This window comes from Gymnoscopelus braueri, assembly GCF_963280865.1.
Source record: "Gymnoscopelus braueri genome assembly, chromosome: 14".
NCBI lineage: Eukaryota > Metazoa > Chordata > Actinopteri > Myctophiformes > Myctophidae > Gymnoscopelus > Gymnoscopelus braueri.
This window is the reverse complement of record NC_137619.1, coordinates 21,140,368-21,158,665: the sequence shown is the minus strand read 5'-3', so window position 1 is coordinate 21,158,665 and position 18,298 is coordinate 21,140,368. Positions and strand designations below refer to the sequence as shown.

At 40.7% G+C, this 18,298-nt stretch overlaps 1 protein-coding gene across 2 annotated transcripts; it reads right to left on the bottom strand.

The window, feature by feature from the left end:
* Window positions 1-155: 155 nt before the first annotated feature.
* hells (helicase, lymphoid specific) lies at window positions 156-16,957 on the bottom strand. 2 transcript variants are annotated; one of them, XM_080448728.1, is made up of 23 exons: window positions 16,768-16,957; window positions 16,403-16,493; window positions 13,994-14,106; window positions 13,469-13,591; window positions 12,062-12,103; window positions 11,939-11,966; window positions 11,501-11,568; window positions 11,304-11,348; window positions 10,318-10,545; window positions 10,045-10,227; window positions 9,317-9,460; window positions 7,980-8,176; window positions 7,605-7,701; window positions 6,665-6,826; window positions 5,945-6,075; window positions 3,345-3,492; window positions 2,944-3,027; window positions 2,541-2,660; window positions 2,099-2,215; window positions 1,665-1,824; window positions 1,190-1,289; window positions 601-677; window positions 156-313 (listed from the first exon to the last, which is right to left on the bottom strand). In XM_080448728.1, the coding sequence occupies exons 2-23, from the start codon at window positions 16,422-16,424 to the stop codon at window positions 225-227; spliced, it is 2,478 nt and encodes an 825-aa protein (XP_080304854.1). In that variant the 5' UTR covers window positions 16,425-16,493; window positions 16,768-16,957; the 3' UTR covers window positions 156-224. The 2 variants fall into 2 exon arrangements, with proteins under 2 accessions (XP_080304854.1, XP_080304853.1); XM_080448727.1 differs by having other exon boundaries at window positions 16,403-16,500; window positions 16,772-16,957.
* Between the last annotated feature and the right edge of the window lie 1,341 nt (window positions 16,958-18,298).

The following is an 18,298-nucleotide window of genomic DNA, read 5'->3' as shown; positions in this document are numbered from 1 at the left end:
TGACAGCAGCATACCGATCGCAGTCAGTGAATCCAGTCCTAGGTTTCAACTTCCTTTGTTCTGTGAAGGAATGTACTCAGGAGTGTGAGTGTGTAAAGCCCGATTTATACTTGGTTGCTTGCCGGTGTTGCGCACCGAAAACAGCTGTTGATGCGTTGTGAGCTTGTCGATCGGCTATTTTCGGTGCGCAACACCCGCACACATCTAAGCATAACTCTGGCTGCTCAGGTCAAAGTGATGTCTGATGACTCACTGGACTCGACCACTCTGAAGACACCCCCCTTTTCCAGCTTTGAGCTCCTCTTCTCCTTGTCTGAAAAAAAAGATGGCAGCACTTGGATTTAGAATTGCACCAACTGTAATGGCTAACTATAATCCCATTTTCACAAACAACCTTTTTTTAATTATTGGTGTACAGTATTCCTGGATACGTGTACACATTGTTAAATTCTGAAATACAGCAAGGATGCATTACCATTCAGAGAAATGTTACATGAAGACTTAACCATCGTTAGTCATCAGTCGATAGATACAGTATACAGGCTCATTCTGTCTGTGTTCAATATTTTAATAAAAATAATAATCAAGTATTTTAATCACCCATCAAGTCACTTCGATCCAGCAGATGTTCCAGGTCCGCGTCACTGATCACCTTCCCCTTGATACTTTTCATCTCCCTGAAGATGAAATAAGGTCACAATAGCATGAATTACAATAACATTTTACTTCACATAAAGAATTTCACGTTGAACAGTTTCCCTTACATGTCTACACAGTAAAATCCTCTGCGTTTATTTATCCATTTGTTATTGCGAAACCTCTCAGTTAAATTAACACAGACGACTGACAGGAATGAGGGCAGATTGTAATGTTCAAATCTACAAACCCACAACACATTGCATCATGAGATTGTAGAACAGCTATTTTCACCAGGCGACACCATACTTGGTCCGCTCCTTTTTCCCCCCTGTACCCCAAATCTCTTTGCCGAAAATAGCAGAGCTACAAGCTCACAACGAGTCATAATATGACGTGTTGTGACTTGTGCAAGTAGATCCATTTGTAGAGTTACTTTTGTCAAATGTTTGCCCCCAGAATAGGGACGGTAGCATTCATGTGGTTAAAATGAAAGAGAAAAGGGAGTTCGCACTGACAGCTGTAAGACAGATATCTAGTCATGGTTCCTTACTTGGCAGTGTTTCTGTTCTTTAACATTTCCACCAGTTCATCCAGATCAATGCAGCTCTTTGCTGGTTGGTTCAGCTCTGTCCTCGCTCCTTTGAACTTGTCTGAGGAATAGAAGAGGCAGGAGTGAGTACATGATAGAACATAAATTACATTTCAACACATTATTAACACCAGAGTGGAATGTCCTCAGGATGATGCCAAAACGAGTAGAGCTGACCAACACCATTGAGTAGAGGCGTCTCACATAGTGCACGTGTAACGCTCTGGACAGAATATCCACCGCTTGCTGTGTATACACAGCCCCATAAAGTAGACACTTCCAGTATTACTCTGCATATTCACTGTTGCACCCTCGTACCCCAGTCTACATGATGGCTGATTTCACAGTAACAAATCTGCAGAATGATGTTGTAAGTACCATACGTGTGATAAGGACAATCACCATAAGTCAAAATCCTTTTTTCAAAGACACTCACTCTTATGGATGATCATCTTTTCCAGCTTCCTCTTGGCTGAAGCACGCTCCAGGATGGTCTGGTCAATGGTGTTGGCTGTCACCAGGCGGTACACCACCACCGGCTTGGTCTGTCCGATGCGGTGGCAACGATCCTGGGCCTGCAGGTCTGCTTGGGGGTTCTGGTGAGGTGAAACGTAAATAGAGACACTTTGCATTATTTACCTCCGACAGAACCAGACACATTTCAAGCCAACTCTGGCACACACAGCTAACGTTATAGTTGCCTTGCATTCATTCTGAACAATCTTTTATGCCATGATAAAACACATGCTGCCTCTCATCATACTGAAAGGTTCCTTGTTTGTTCTCCATCCTTCATTCTCCACTGTACCATCCAATAATTAAAGCAGAAATACCCTAACATAATTTATTTTATTATGACCCTGTACCCACCCAGTCACTGTCGAAGATGATGACGGTGTCAGCAGCTGTCAGATTGATGCCCAGGCCTCCTGCTCTGGTACTCAGCAGGAACAAGAAAACATCTGGGTCCGTGGAAAACTTGGTCATCTGGGGGAGAGAAACAAAAACCCGTAAGATATAAGCACAAAGTGATGACAACCGTTTCAGTGGTACCGTGCAGAGGTTCACGTTATCTTCCCCAGTTACACTCCCTGCTAAAAAAAAAAAGAAGTGTACCGAACAACCGGTAGGAGTCGCTGGTGCAGTGATAAGGACGCGATCCCCCTGCCGGCTTCCCACCCACTATGTTGTGTTCGGTGGAGCGCACCACAGAGGTAATGAACTCCAGTCTTCCGCAATGGTGGTTGAGTACTTGACCACCCAGATGCCGTTAAAATGGTGAGTCAGAGAATCAAATACCATATACACTCACGTTTGTTTCTCTATCTACATAGGACATGGAGCCATCCAGTCGGCTGTACTGGAAGTCTCTCAGGTAGCAGTAATCCATCAGTAGGTCCAAGATGGATGTCATCTGACTGAAGACCAGCACCTACACACACAAATAAATGACAAACATCAGTAAATCATATGGAATAGAAATGTTTCCTTCTGCATCATTTCACACACACACATACATATGCCAGGTATGAAAAGTCGTTTTTTTTTAACAGTCATTCTGACACAAATCAATTATCAACATAATTGAGGATTAGTCGTTAAATTACTATAGTACAATTACCATGCATTAAAATGGTCCCATAAACATGTGTCATAAATGCCTTTAAAGCTCAAATACAAGTGTAAGTTGAATGATTGCGACTTGTCCGTTGTACCTTGTGGCCTCTTTGCTTCAGAGCAGGCAGCAGTCTGTCCAGGATGAGAAACTTCCCTGAACTCTTCACCAGGTCTTCGTCGATCTGCATGACGAAAAAAAAAGCCACAATATAGCAGTGTAAAAAAAAAAGAAGGAAAATAAGCACACTTCAGAAATAAGAGGGAAGACGACAAGCGGGTAGGAAATGTCCGCAATGCGTCGTAAAGCATTGTGAGCTTGTAGACCGGGCTAGGTTGCAGGGCAAAAAATCCACACAAAAGAAGAGATTAGCATGAATGACAAATCAGGAGCTCGCCAGGAGAAATAGTCACAAAAAAGGAAACTCCTGGCCAAAACAGGTGCGTTGGAAGGTTATACAAACGGCTACTAGTAAATATGATACAATATGAGCAGCAGTACCTTGAACTCCAGCGTGCCGGGAACCAGTGGATACTCCAACAGGTAAGGGTGGTTGCAGCACTTCCTCAGCAACATGAGGATGTTTCTCATCTTCAGGTTAATGTCGGCGTCCAAATGGGTCTGTACCTGCACCACTTCTTTGCTGGAGCTGGAGGAAGGAGGAGAATGAGGATCTCAAAACATCTCTACTCAACCTACTCTCAAAGAAGAGCTGGAATTGTAGCTCTGAATATTAATAATTCCATTGTCATTGTATAACGTACAATTGCATCTGCTTCCAGGCTCTCAGACTAGAGTTCTCAAATTCTACCCGAACCGACGTTTTCGGGCCGAGCCGGGCCTCAAAAGTATGCTAATTGGTCGGGCCGAGCCGAGCCTCGGGCTCCATGGAAAAAAAAAATATATATATTTTTTTTAATGATTTTAAAAATTATTTTTAAATTTATTTTTATAATATATTTTTGAATTCTGTTCTGTCTGAATTTGTATTTATCTATTATGAAGATGGCGCTGACGGCGCTGACTTACTGGCGTTAACTTGCACTGTGCTGCTCACGCTCATGGCTCAGGCAGCAGAGCGAGAGAGAGTTAAAAAAAAGCGATTCTGGGCGAGCGTTCCGGTGGTAAACGGAACACTCACCCCAAAACACACTCGCCCCCATTCATTTCGCGGACAGAGGCCGCCGGATTAGACCCGGGGCGAGTGTGTCTTGGGACGAGCGTTCTTGTAATCCATTGCCGCATATGCAATCTGGGAACCCAAAGCCAAATGAGAATGAAAAACAGCGCCCTCTGCTGTTTGTACTATCTCATCTTGGCTCTGGGCTAATGACAACGTGGCACCCGTGCGCAAAGGAAACCGGGGTTTTGGTCTGCCTTCAGCTTTCACTTCCGGTGGTGCCACAATTTTTTCATTCCCACTAACAATATTTCTACACGGAACACTAACACCACTTCTCCCAGAGAACAGGGATCGTTTTGGTTATAAGCCCACTTGTTTCTATTATGAAAGAGTAAGTTAAAATGTGAATATCTTTCCGTGGTTTTGTCTGCTCCGCGGACGCTATTGTTAAATTAGTTTGGGTTTGTTTCGAGGGGGAAAGATCGACGGACACGTGAATCCCGCCCACTACATTTGATTGGGTAAAGCGCGGCCTGCTTCCTGATCTGAAGGCACGCCCACTTGTAGCCCAGTGCGTACATGTTATGACGAGCCTTCACGACAGATTCCAACGCAGAGCAGAATCTGTTCTTGAGAGATTACAGCACATGTAGCCATGGTTCACGTGAATCACGTTCATGTTTCAGGGCTACCGCATGATGCATATATAAAGGGCCCTTTTAATACAAAAACCCACGGCAATTTCGGTCTACAGTACACCAGCCTTCAACAATAGTGTACATTCAGTGGTCAGGTTCGTTCAGAAATCAATTGAAGAACGCAGGAGCGAGCTTTCCATATATAGCCACGTGCGAGAACGTGCATACACGCAGTACACTACACATGTGTCGTTGTTTTGTTTACGTTCGCAAATGGTTTTAATTTGAAGGTTTAACAGGATGTTCAATGTGTTTTTGTGAGTTATGATAACTAACCAGCGTGCTCTATACCGGCGTGCTGTGTTAAGTTACACAAGTGGCGGAAACGGTGCTTTCTGATTTTCACAATACAATGTAATCCACCCGCGTTTAGTTCAGTATTATAATATTTTTCACCCAACGCGTGTAAACTTAAGCTAATAGGTTAACAACAGTCTCGAGTCGGTCTCAGACAGTCAGGGTGGGAGAGGAGACGGAGACTCAGTCGAGAGAGGCAGAGAAATACAGACGATGCATCGCATTGCACAGAGGTGTGTCCGTGAGCAAGACAAGGATTTAACTTCATTTAAATCAGCACAGTGTAAGTTAATGTCAGTCAGCGCCATCTTCATAATAGATATACACATTCAGAACAGAATAATAATATTTTTTCGGGTTTCGGGCCTAACATGATGGAAATAGTCAGTCGGGTTCGGGCCGAGCCTCGGGCCGGCCCAGTCGGGCCCAGTTAGGGCCGAGCCTTAATTTTCAGGCCCGTTGAGAACTCTATCTCAGACTACCATGCAGATATGCAAACAGGTGTTTAAAAGGACCATACCAGTGTTCTGGCATGTGTAGCTTATTGATAAGGAATCACGTTATACTTGACATTAGTGCCAGTGTAGCTTATTGATAAGGAATCACGGTATACTTGATATTACTGCCAGTGCCTACTAGTGTTGTGACAGTAAGGATTTATTACTATGCAAACCCACCAAAAAGTGTCCATGCGCGCAGGTTTGTGCGCGAATGTTCTCGCCAAACCTGGTTATACCGGGACACTTAAATGTTTCAGTCTGTGGTCCAGGTGCAATGACATTGTGAAGCTTCAGCTACCCAAAATTCTGAGCTTTGCCCCAAATGCATCCAAGAAAGATAAGATTTATATTGAAACTAAGAGAATATAACCCAAGGATGTTGGAGCACTGGGAGCCGTGGAATAGAGCGACTCCCCTACCACAATTACGTAGAAAAGGTCTGTGTGTTGGTAATTGAAAGGACACAGAAGAGCAGGTGCTGACCTTTCCTCAATCTCCTTGCGGACTGTCTCCAGGTACTTCTCCAGGTCATCTTCTTGCATCTCCTGGTAGTTCACTGACTTCCGAGACCGCCTTGCCCTGCCATTACTGTCCACCTCCACTGGTTTCTCCTCCTGAATGAGAACACGGGGTGACTGAATGTTACAGTTAATCGAACTAATCGATTTAATTGATGATAAATTAGTATCCTTATTTTGGCCATGTCATTATAGGCAAAACGTTGAGAAAATGTTTTAGAAATAGTGAAAATAGAAGATCTAAAAGCCCACAACGCATCCCACAAAATCAAGTCAATTTGTTGATATAAAAAATTACAAAAACATGCCTTTTGATTAATATAAAAAGTAAATCGACAGAAGAAAAAAAAAACAATAGTTGCAACCCTAACTGAATGTTTCAGCAAGTTACATTTAAGACATTTTAAGACCATTTCCCTTCATCACGCTTCCGGTGGAGGTCTAATAATTATTACATCCACAAAGTCTAAATGTAAATCTTTGCATTGTGCCTTTATTTTGACCAATCTTACCAAAGCCTCAGCCTGGGTGACAGGCAGTCGGTCTTAATTAAAACAAGTTAGAATGAAATAAAGGCACAATTTCACAAGTAAAATAACCATGAATGAAAGAGAAATACAAGTCTGTGAGACCTGATGGATTACAAAGTCAGGATTCAGTGCATGTTGACGTTGTGCAACGTTACCTTCTCCTGTCCTAGCATCTTGGCGATAGTCTTGTTGACCACTGCTGTGTAGAAGGTCGCCTGCTTGGCAGACAGAGGAGCGTAAACAATGATCTCCTTCTTGGGAGGAACCTCCAGCGTCACGTCTGACTTCAACCTCCTCAGGAGGAATGGTGTCAGGATCTGGAGACAAGAGGAAGAGATCTTTGTCAGCGTTCTTATCATTTATTTTTTCCTTTCCAGTTAATATCACGACGGCCATCACAAGTGCTGAACCAAACAGGCATTCACAAAACAATGAATCAGTGATAATAGGTACAAGTATAATGATTCTTTTGATTAAATTTTTCAATCTCGACTGCGCTTTCCATTATGCCATGTATTTTTCTGTTGTTTTGATTGTTGTGGTGGTTAAAGGGATAGTTCACCCCCAAAATGACTTTTTTTCTATCGATTACACACCCCGTGGAGATTTGAATTCATGGAGATTTTTTTGCTTTCGTCGCATTTCTAAGCAAATAATTTGATGACCAGCGGCGGCTCCGGCAGGAGTCTCCTACCGGAGACATTAGGATCTTTTCGCCGGTCATCAAATTATTGGCTTAGGAATGCGACAAAAACACAAAAATCGCCAGGAATTCAAGGCTTCATGGGGTGTGTAATTGATAGAAAATAAGTAATTTTTTGGCTGAACTATCCCTTTAAGACCCTCGTCTCTGGAACAACATGCATCCCTGTGATCATGGAACTGTGATCAAACCTTGCCAGAAGCTACGGCTACAGTTTTGCCATCTCAATACAGAAAGGTAGAAGTGGGAGTAGACTGACTTTTGACGCCGTTGTCGCGCACCGAAAATAGAAGATCTACAAGCTCACGATGCATTGCTTTTAGCTAGGCTATTTTCGGTGCGTGACACCTGCGTGCAACTAACTACAACTCAGGCTTGAGAGGAGGACTGACCTGATGGAGCATGCTCAATACGTTCTGCTCCCGCTCGTTGGCCATCACGTTCGCCGCATCTGCACGGATGGAGTCGATGTCGAACCACGACTCGAAACTACGCATACAAAAACATTAGTTAGTTTTTTAAGTGTCCATTAGCTGCATTTGGTCAAACAGACAAACTGCTGATTTAAACAAAAAGTTACTTTACAAAATATGTGACAAAGTACAAAGAACATTAAAGCTATTCTACAATTGTACTCGTCGCCTGAAAGACTGACAAATCAGACTAACCATATTTCATAACGGTGTGGATTTGGAATGAAGCTTTGGCCGTTGTACAGAAATACCAAAAAGAAATGCAAAGAAATAATTATAGAAACCATCCCATACCTCCTGAGGTCATCAAAGACGTCAGGTAGGAGGAAGTTGAGGAGGGACCACAGCTCGGCCAGATTGTTCTGCAGTGGCGTTCCCGTCAACAGCAACTTGTTGTCAGTGGGGATAAGCTTCAGCTCACGCACCAGACGGCAGTTCATGTTCTTGATCCGATGACCCTCGTCTACGATCAGGTACCTCCAGGAAAAGCGCTGAATGTGGAGGAGGGCGAGAGATGGGCGACAATTCCACAATGGAATTTATTATTTATTCAGTCAGTTCAACATTTCATCCAGGCAGATTACCAAGCCAAACTAATTACACTCCAGGCACATGCAGCAATTTCTAGCACACGCTAGGCCTGTCACAATTATTACATAATCGTCTAGTCGCTATTATTTTAGCATAATAGTCATAATAAATTCCATTAAAAAAAATGTAATATATTTTCAAACAATGTAAAAAATAGTGGAAATAGCTTGTAGATCGGCTAGTGGAAATAGCTATTTCCACTATTAAAGTAATACTAGGTAACTTTTTCAACAAAACTAAAGTTAAATTGTATATCTTTTGTGAGTGGCAAATGTTTCACAACACCCACTCCATGAATTTCACCCCCAAAAGCCTTTTCTATTATAATTTATATTGAAAAGGTGGCTCGGTGAGCCTTTCCCGCGAAAATGACGTCATCCGGCCGGAAAACGGAAAAGGAAATGCACCGGTTTCCTGTTTGGCCAGGAACTACTGCACTGGTTTCCTGTTTGGCCAGGAACTACCGCACTAATAACAAAAAGGAAACTCACGCTGATTTTAAGAGATTGTATGATTTGAAGGTCGAAAAACAACAGAAAAAGAAAACACAGCTCACGGTAACTAAAGCTCCACTGGCTAAGAGAAACGATCCACAGATCGTATAAAACAATTAAAAGAACGCTTTTTGAAACGCTTCCGTCTTCCGGTGAAAACAAATGGAATTCTGGGTAACAGAGGAATAAACAAACTGCCTGCAGTGACGGTAATGACCAGCAGAGGCTGTTAAACTGTTAATAACCTAAACTGTTAATAACCTAAACTGTTAATAACTTTAATGTTTATTTAATATTTTTTTAAGTATAAAGTAAAGTAAAGTAATGTGTTATTTGTCATATCTGCCCTGTGCAACTTTTGTTTACGAAAGCTAAAAGCTAAACAGAAATGTAATTTTTATTCATAATGTTCCATTAATTTTCAACAACAGAAACACAATTAAATCGTTAATCGCAATTATTTGAGTGATAATTAATCGTCAACTTAAATTTGTAATCGTGACAGCCCTAGCACATGCATGAACACAGAAAGGGGTGCAACAGTACCTGTAACATCTTCCTGTCAATCATGGCGATTTCAAAGGAGGTGATGACAACTGGGAACATTTTGAGTGAGCCCTGAGGCCTCCTGAACTGCTTGAGGAGTTTGGCCCTCTCGGGCTGGGTGCCATGGTAGAGCACTACGCTCACCTGCAACAACGCACAAAGACAAGTATACTACAGCTGACAGGTTTGTATATCACAACACCTTTCAGGTTCTATAGCGACATAGTATACCTGAACGTGCTTTACAAAGAGCACTAGGTAAAGTACAAACACAAAGCAACAACAAGAGACAATATAAAAATGGTGGTCAGCCAAAATGACTGCCAAATAGGCAAAGCAGCTTCAATGCAGATTACATTCTCAATACAATGACACAATCAAATGCAGACAGCAAGTTAGATGTAAACATCCTGACTGGGTGCTGGCTAGCCGACAGAAATCTCAAAGGACAGACATTTTTACTCATGCTTCAAAGTTGGTTTTGGGAGTGTGTGTGTTTAAGGAGGGGGTGCACCCAGGACTTGACATCTCTTCTATGTGATTGGTGCAGAGTAGATGTGTGAGGACTCGCACTAGTTGACAAGACATACATTTTTGCACATGTCAAAATGGTGAGGTAGAAACTCCCTGAGCCAAATTCCTCATCCTCCGATTCTAAATTGCCATTTTCACAAGCAAATCCCAGTCCACCATTTCTCCCAGCAATAGAGGGTCAGGAGTCTCGGTACCTCTGGTGTGAAGCGTTTGAACTCGCTGACCCAGTTGGGCAGGGTGGAGAGTGGAGCCACCACCAGGAAGGGCCCCTTCACAGTCTTCTCGATCATCATGGCGATGTGGGCGATGCACTGAATGGTCTTTCCCAGACCCATCTCATCAGCCAGGATCCCATTGATACCGTTCTCCCATAGCATCTAACACATAACACAGCAGAGTTGACATTAGAACATAAGAGAGAGGCACTAGGACAGAGACGGAGACAGAGAGAGCAGAAAGTGTCTCACCCTCAGCCATTCGATGCCCTCTATCTGGTACCACCTCATCAGCCCTCCAGTAAAGAGTGTGGGCTGCTGAAGAGGAACCGGCTGGCCGTTCACCTTCCTGTCGGGGTCCAGGAGATGCTTGGCATTGTCTCGCATGGTCTCAGAGAGACGGTCTTTGATATCCGTGTTGGAGTCAGTCATGTTTTCTATATCCTGTGCATTCACTGATCTGGGGGCAGTATCCTGCTCCTGGAAGGGAAGAGGATATATGGTAACATGTATTAATATTAAAAACAAACTCAATTTATATAGCACCTCTAAAAACAGAGCCATAAAGTATTACATTTATTATACAGTGCTAGAATAGATATAAAATAAATAAAAGACAAAGCGCAATAAACACAGCAATAAATACAGTAATTCCCCCTCACACTCCTTTCTGCAGTTTTAAACATTCATCAACAGGAAAATGTCCCTGGTTTTCCTGCATCATGTTCTATTCTGTGTTTTTCTCCTCTACTCAGTCCAACAGCTCACTGCTTCTTTCCTTAGTCCTCATCTGTAATGTTTTATCCCCCACATATTTCTCTGTTATACAATCTTATTAGGATCGTAGGAATATTATAAGGACATTGTCTGACCATGGTACTTTTTGCTACTGATTCTGTGTAGAATGCTGGTTCTACGAAGTGAAATTCATTCCATTGTCAAAACACTTTGGGATCTGGATAAGGGTCAGCTGGCTGGCTTGGGTGTTTATCTACCGTATATACACCACACACGTGCACTCACACTGTTGACCTACTAACGTCAAAGGAAAAAAAAAGAACAGATGCCAAAATAATTGCTGCACACCTGACCCATGGTATGAATGGTCCAAATGGTTAACATAGGCGCCAAAAAGTATCCGGCTGCCATGCGCTGCGCTTTGTGGCAGTTCGCAGCACTTCCAGCCCTAACAAAGAATAACCTCCAAAAAACATAAAATAAAATGTAACTTTATTTACCTGTTTTACTTCAGTTTTAATTTTCTTGGCCTTGGACAAGATTTCCTGAAAAGGAAAAAAGAAAAAGAAACAGCAGTACATAAGCAAACAAGGACATTAATAGTTCAACAAGTTGAGACAAAATGTATATATTGGGTGTATCAGTACATATACACACACACACACACACACGCACACACACATGAACAGGAGCTTACTTCTTTAGATATGACATCAGCAATTTTGTAGTCGTCATGTGGCCTTTTCCGTTTCTTCTTTTTGTCGTCTACAGACAGAAGAATAAAATATTCATCACTCTATACTTATTAACGCCTGGCTTTTGTGTGTAGGCATAATTATTTTGATTATTCCAGTTGTGTGCCAACTGATTTTTGCATTACATTTGTATTTTTTTGAGTGCCTGTTTGAATTTTGTTTTACTTAATGCTTTTACTTCATCATAACCTTTATTTAATATATACTCTGAGTAGAGTTGAGGGGCAAGCCCTCATTGTAGCCGAGGTAACAATACAGAACACTCAACATGTAGTTATATATACAACAATAATTTAAAAACACATGAATCGGAAGACAGAAAATACTAAAAAATCTAAAACAGCTAAACTTAACTACGGTACTTAATGCAGACTACTCACCATTATCAGCGGCTTTTCCATCAGGGCTCTGTAAACAATGAGGAAATAAATGGCACAATTCAGTAATGAATATAATAATTTCTGTACAATATATTTTTTCACAAACCAGAAACCTCCCCTCACCTTCATGGCTTTCTTCATAAGCCTCTCCTTCTTCACTTTCTCCTGAAATGGGAATACAAAAATAAAAACATCAATGTGATACTGTTTTGTCACATCACACTAAGTGACATGAATGACTTGAACTACCTAGGTTTTTACGCGTTTAAAACGCATACCTAATTAATACATTAATAATAAAAATAGTATAATCAGATATAGTCAATCAAAGGTTCAATGTAATTTCTTGGCGATTACTTCAAAAGTCATAGGAGTAAACTGGTGATGAGCAGTCCACTTCCACAGCTATCATTTCTTTACTGAGTCAGACAGTACACATGCCAAGACTGCACAGGGCTTGAAGGCTCAATTGGGTTTTGATCTTATGCCAGCAGTAAAGTAAATGTGCTGGGTCCTAACCACTGCCCTTATCAACGTCAAGAAAGCAATTACTACCTTTTTAACATTTGACCCAAACTCAAGGAGGAGTCATGAAGGGCACAGACTTATGAATTCCTGTGCTCACTCTAATTAACCTACCCGTCAGTTTCAATGCAGCAGCCGATTCTGTGACCTCTACAGAAATACTCTTCTAGACCCATGATTACCCAGTGAGGTAGATAGAAATGGAACATATGAGGTGGAGTTCCCAATGATAGAGTTGTTAAATCACATAAGCTCCATTTTATAATTTGTTGTACGATAGTGTCGCAAAGCGACAATAGCTGATCTACAAGCTCACAATGCATTGGGAGCTTGAAGATGCAGCTTTTTTCCACCTACATGACCAAAATAGAGACACCAGGATTAATGTGGTTAAATCCCACACATGAATGTGTGTTTGCCTGGTATACAATCCCACTACTGCCATCTGCTGTTCAACTCTGGAATACTTGCCAAATGGATGATATTGTAACATTTCATTGAGGACTCTTCACATAGTTGAAAATAGTCAAGAAGCTCACATCTTGAGTCATTAAATTATTATTGATTATTATTTCAATAACGCAATGTCCTGCTGCCTCCTGCATTATGTGCAATTTCGAAACGTGTGGTACACAGGACCGTTAGGTGATTTCCAACGAGCACTTTCAAACTCGAACACTTAGCACAACACATAGCATGTCTACGGTGGATTTTTATGAAACAAAAACTTGACAGATAAAAAGAGGATAATCCAAGATATCCGTATAGCTGCAATCTTGATGAGTTCAATGTAGTTTAATACAATCACATAGATCAGGAAATTTCTGTTTGGATGTATGGGCTGTCAAGGGTTGGTATTGCAACTCTAGATGCCAGATAGCATTATAGCATCCAAGTTGCTTGCGGCTCCCTCTTCGCCACAAATCATCACAACTAATTTAAATTAACTTCCAACCCCACTATCCAGAGATTACTGATATAATTTGATGATGCAGTCCTGTTTACCTCCTGCTGTTGCTGTTCCATCTTGGTCAGCAGGAACTTAGAGTAGATGTTGCTCTTCTCCAGAAGGTGCTGCAACCTCTTGAAACGCGACTCATGAGACTGACTCTCCATCTGTTCCCTCGCCTGGAGGTCAGAGAATTATTGTTAGTAGTAGTTATAGTAATATCGGTCACCCCCCCACCCCCAATTAAATAAACAGCATATTGTTGCTGTCGATGCAGACACCTTGTATGTCCAAAACCGTAGCATTTTCATAATTTCAAATAGCTGATCTACAAGTTCACAGCGTGTAAAAAAATGCATAGATCGGCTGTTTTCACTCCTTTTTTGTGACACTCTTGTACGACGAAGTAGGGCATTAATCTACGAAACAAAGTTAAAATATTGAGATAAGGTTTCTACCCGACGACAACGATATATAAAATGGCATTCAGAGAGATGTTGAGGCCCAAAACACACCAACAATACCAGGACACAAACGGAGAAATAGATTCAAATGCATGTGAAAATGTTAAGATAATATACCTGGTCCACGAATTCCTTCTCCTTTCTCTCGTTTTCCTCCTTCAACTTCTCCTCTTCCTTCTTCATTTGCTCGGTGATGACGACTTCTGTGCCCTCAGATTTCACAGCATCACCTTCAAGAAACAAATCAGAAAACACTTAGTCAATTCTAGCCATGGTTCACATGTGTTACGGATAAGAGTCAAGCGTCATGGTGCCGAGTCCCCCTGGTGTGCGATTTTTTTACATTGCCAACTCTCACATGTACATAAACGTTCAGATTTCAAATATAAAGTGCTTATCCGCGAGCCACAGATGTTACAAGGCGACGCGGACCGCGATAAGTACCCCGATAAGTACCCGTATCTCCCGTATTGTTCAATAAAAAGCAAAGACACTAATGGTTGGGAGGTGTATTGCACTCTGATACATTACACAAAAAAGAAAAAAAAAAGAAAAGAAAATGGCGATCGGATTAAAATGATTTTTATTGAACAATACGGGAGATACGGGTACTTATCTCGGTCCGCGTCGCCTTGTAACATCCGTGGCTCGGGGGTAAGCACTTTATATTTGAAATCTGAACGTTTATGTACATGTGAGAGTTGGCAATGTAAAAAAATCAAACACCACTCTAAACCAGGGGGATTCGGCACCATGACTGTCATGGTATGACAGTCATGTTTCAGGGCTAAGTCAATTCACACTATGGAATTCACACTATGGAATGCATCTGTATGATTCTGAAACCCTTCCACTTTTGACAGTGTGAAGGCTAGCTGAATGGATCCGGATTGGTATCCTACCAGTACGCACCCAGAAGAATGCTTAGGCCTAAATAGTAAAACCCTCAGTGTTCATTTATCCATTTTATTTTACTTTGTACTGACATTGCGTATATATAGTTCAAAAGGACAGTGTAGAATTTAAATCGATTTATGTTCTGCATCTGCAACAGTACATTATTATGCTCTACCCCGTCGAAATAAACAAATAAAATAAAGTAAATTGCAGAGTTCTTGTTTATTTCCAGTGGTGGAAAAGGAAAAAAAATGTTGTACTTAAGTAAAAGTATCAATACTGCAATGTAGAAATACTCTGTCACAAGTAAAAGTCTGGTAATCAAAATGTAATTAAAGTACTAAAAGTAAAAGTACTCATTATGCAGAATGTCCCGTTTCACAAGTTATCATAATCATGTAAATAAAAATAAAAAAAAGATAATAAAAATAGCCGATCTACAAGCTCACAGCGACGCGTTGTGAGCTTGTAGATCGGCCATTTTCAAATGGCCAAAGTTCAAATACGGCTGAAGTGGTTAATGTATGTTTTGTAATAATAATCTAAATCTACAAAGTGACGACTAGTAAGTAACTACAGTTTTCAAATAATGGAGTAAATGTACAATATTTGCCTCTGAGATGTAGTGGAGTAGAAGTAAAAGTATACACATTTCTAAATACTCCAGTAAAGTTAAAGTAACTGAACATTTTACTTAAGTACAGTACTTGAGTAAATGTACTTAGTTACTTTCCACCACTGTTTCTATGTTCAGTTCCTACCTTCCAAGTGCCATTTCCTGTCACAATACTGCATGGCAGGGCCCTGAACCTTGCACTTGTCCACGTTTTCTACAATGGTGGTATTGTACACAGTAAAATCCTCAGTGTTGATTTATCGATTGCACACTCCCATAGTTTAATTAAAGTAACTTCTCAACGACTTGAAACCCAAAATGATGAGATGTGGTGGCAAAAAAATAAGAAAAAAATGGAGAAAAAACAGGATTTTACTGTGTGACTGTGTATGAATACTGGCGTCGTTGGCGAGTATTTCATTCATCAGTCACACTAAATCACTATGATGACAAAGACGTGGGAATTTTGTGACATTACCAGCGATGGAAGAAGTACTTACATTTCGTATATGTATCAATATTGCAATGTAGAAATACTCTGTTACAAGTAAAAGTCCGAACTTCTACATTACTTGAGTAAAAGTACAAAAGTATTGGTATCAAAACTTAAAGTACCAAAAGTAGAAAGTACTCATTATGCAGAATGTCCCATTTCACAGGTTTTCAACTGTATTCAATGTATACAAGTCTTTCAAAAATAGCAGATCTACAAGCTCACAATGCGTTGTGATGCAATGTGAGCTATTTTCAAATGGCCAAAATATATATAGCTAGGGCTGAAGTGGTTAATGTATGTTTTGTAATAATAGTCAAAATCTATAAAGTAACTAGTAACTAAAAGGTTTTCAAATAATTGTAGTGGAGTAGAAGTACAATATTTGCCTCTGAGATGTAGTGGAGTAGAAATAAAAGCACTGACAATTGGAAATACCAAATAAAAAATACCTCAAAATTGTACTTCAGTACAGTACTTGGGTAAATGTACTTAGTTACTTTACACCACTGAACATTACCATCTGCTGATGCTGTCTCCATGGCTGTACCAAGTGGCTCCTCAGACTCGTCAGGTTTGGGGCATTGAGGCGACACACTCCGAGATTCTTCCTTCACACTGTTAATGAAAGAAAACAGAGACTCATTATAACCGAGTGCATAATAGTACAACAACACACATACGTAACGTGGCTGAGGCTGAGTTATAAAATGACTGGATATACAGGATTTGTAGCAATTGTAGAAATATTAGACCTTAATCATCGAATGTTTAAGCATGTTCTAAACATACTTTACGTTACTTAAAAACATTTCCCAAATATTTACTTTAACATTTTGGACAAAATAGCCAGTTTTACATCGAGGTGCCCAGATGTCCACCAACTCACCAGCTCGACATAATTGCTCCCAAAAGGTTGACAATAAAACAGTTGCAAGTTACACAAGGTAGTTATAATATGCAAGCTGCTTTTCCTCAGCCAGAAAGAAGCACGTCCAGCAACAATAAATGCAGAGTTTCTGAACAGAAGCGTTGTGCTGTATCCTCTCTCTGTCTCCCCTGTCCTGCACGCCGGCTGCAGCCTAATGTTGCCAGATTGTGTGAGACAAACAAGCAACCAGGTCTATGAAAACAAGCCCAAAAGAAGCAACTTAGGTAACATGACCACTTTAGACCTATTATGCATCGGCTATTGGAAAATAGCAGATCTACAAGCTTGTGACGTGTTGTGAGCTTGTAGATCGGCTATTTTCAAAAACTCTGACCTGCAACTAAATGTGGAATATTTTTGGAAAACACAAATGCTCCCCTAGGCACAAAACAGAGAACCACAGTGGTTCTCTGTTTTGTATCAACCACCACTGGTTTAAATAATAATATATTTTTTGGAAGCAAGCCTAAATAAGTAAGTACTCTTTAGAAACAAACCACAAAAAAACGCAACCCGCAACTACAGATATTTAAAGCAACTTTACAGAAAGATTCAAAATAAGCCCAAATTCGCTTATAATAAACCGACATGGCAACACTGGCTGCAGTCGGCAATGTGTTGTGGGAGGGACACAACAGTTTCGCGCCAGTAAGGAATGAACCACTATACCTCAAATGGGGGTGTGTACGACATAGCAGTATCGATAGTTCATTTATTTATAATTACATACGGATATAAAACTCTGTTGAATGTTGAAATATGACAACAATAATACAGTGTGCTCCGAAACAAATGAGTATTTCAGGGGCTGAGGACACGACCCCACTCCTATTTAAGTCCGAACTACCCCGTTGTGTGAAATCCCTGTCAAAATTTCCCGCGAGTAGTCTACGCTCTGGTTGCAGCCTATTATAGACACTCATCTTCATCAACGTGACCAGTGTGAATGTAGTTATAAAAGTTCTTGTTGTCAAAGAAGTGGGCGGTCATTGTTGTTATGCTCTTTATACATCTGTGCAGTGGTGTAAAGTAACTGAGTACATTTACTCAACTCAAGTACTTGAGTACAATTTTGAGGTACTTTTACTTTACTGGAGTATTGCCAATTTTCAGTACTTTCACTTCAACTCCACTACATCTCAGAGAGAAATATTGTACTTTTTACTCCACTACAATTATTTCAAAACTTTAGTTACTGGTTACTTCCACTTCAACCCTTTTGGCCATTTGAAAATAGCCGATCTACAAGCTCACAATGCCTTGCAGCATGAGCTTTTAGATCTGCTATTTTCAAAAGATTTTTATACATTTGAAAACTTGTGCAATGGGACATTCTGCATAATGAGTACTTTCTACTTTTTGTAATTTAAGTACATTTTGATGCCAATACTTTTGTACTTTTACTCAAGTAAATTTGGAATTCTGGACTTTTACTAAGTTGTAACAGAGTATTTCTACAGTGCAGTATTAATACTTTTACAAAAC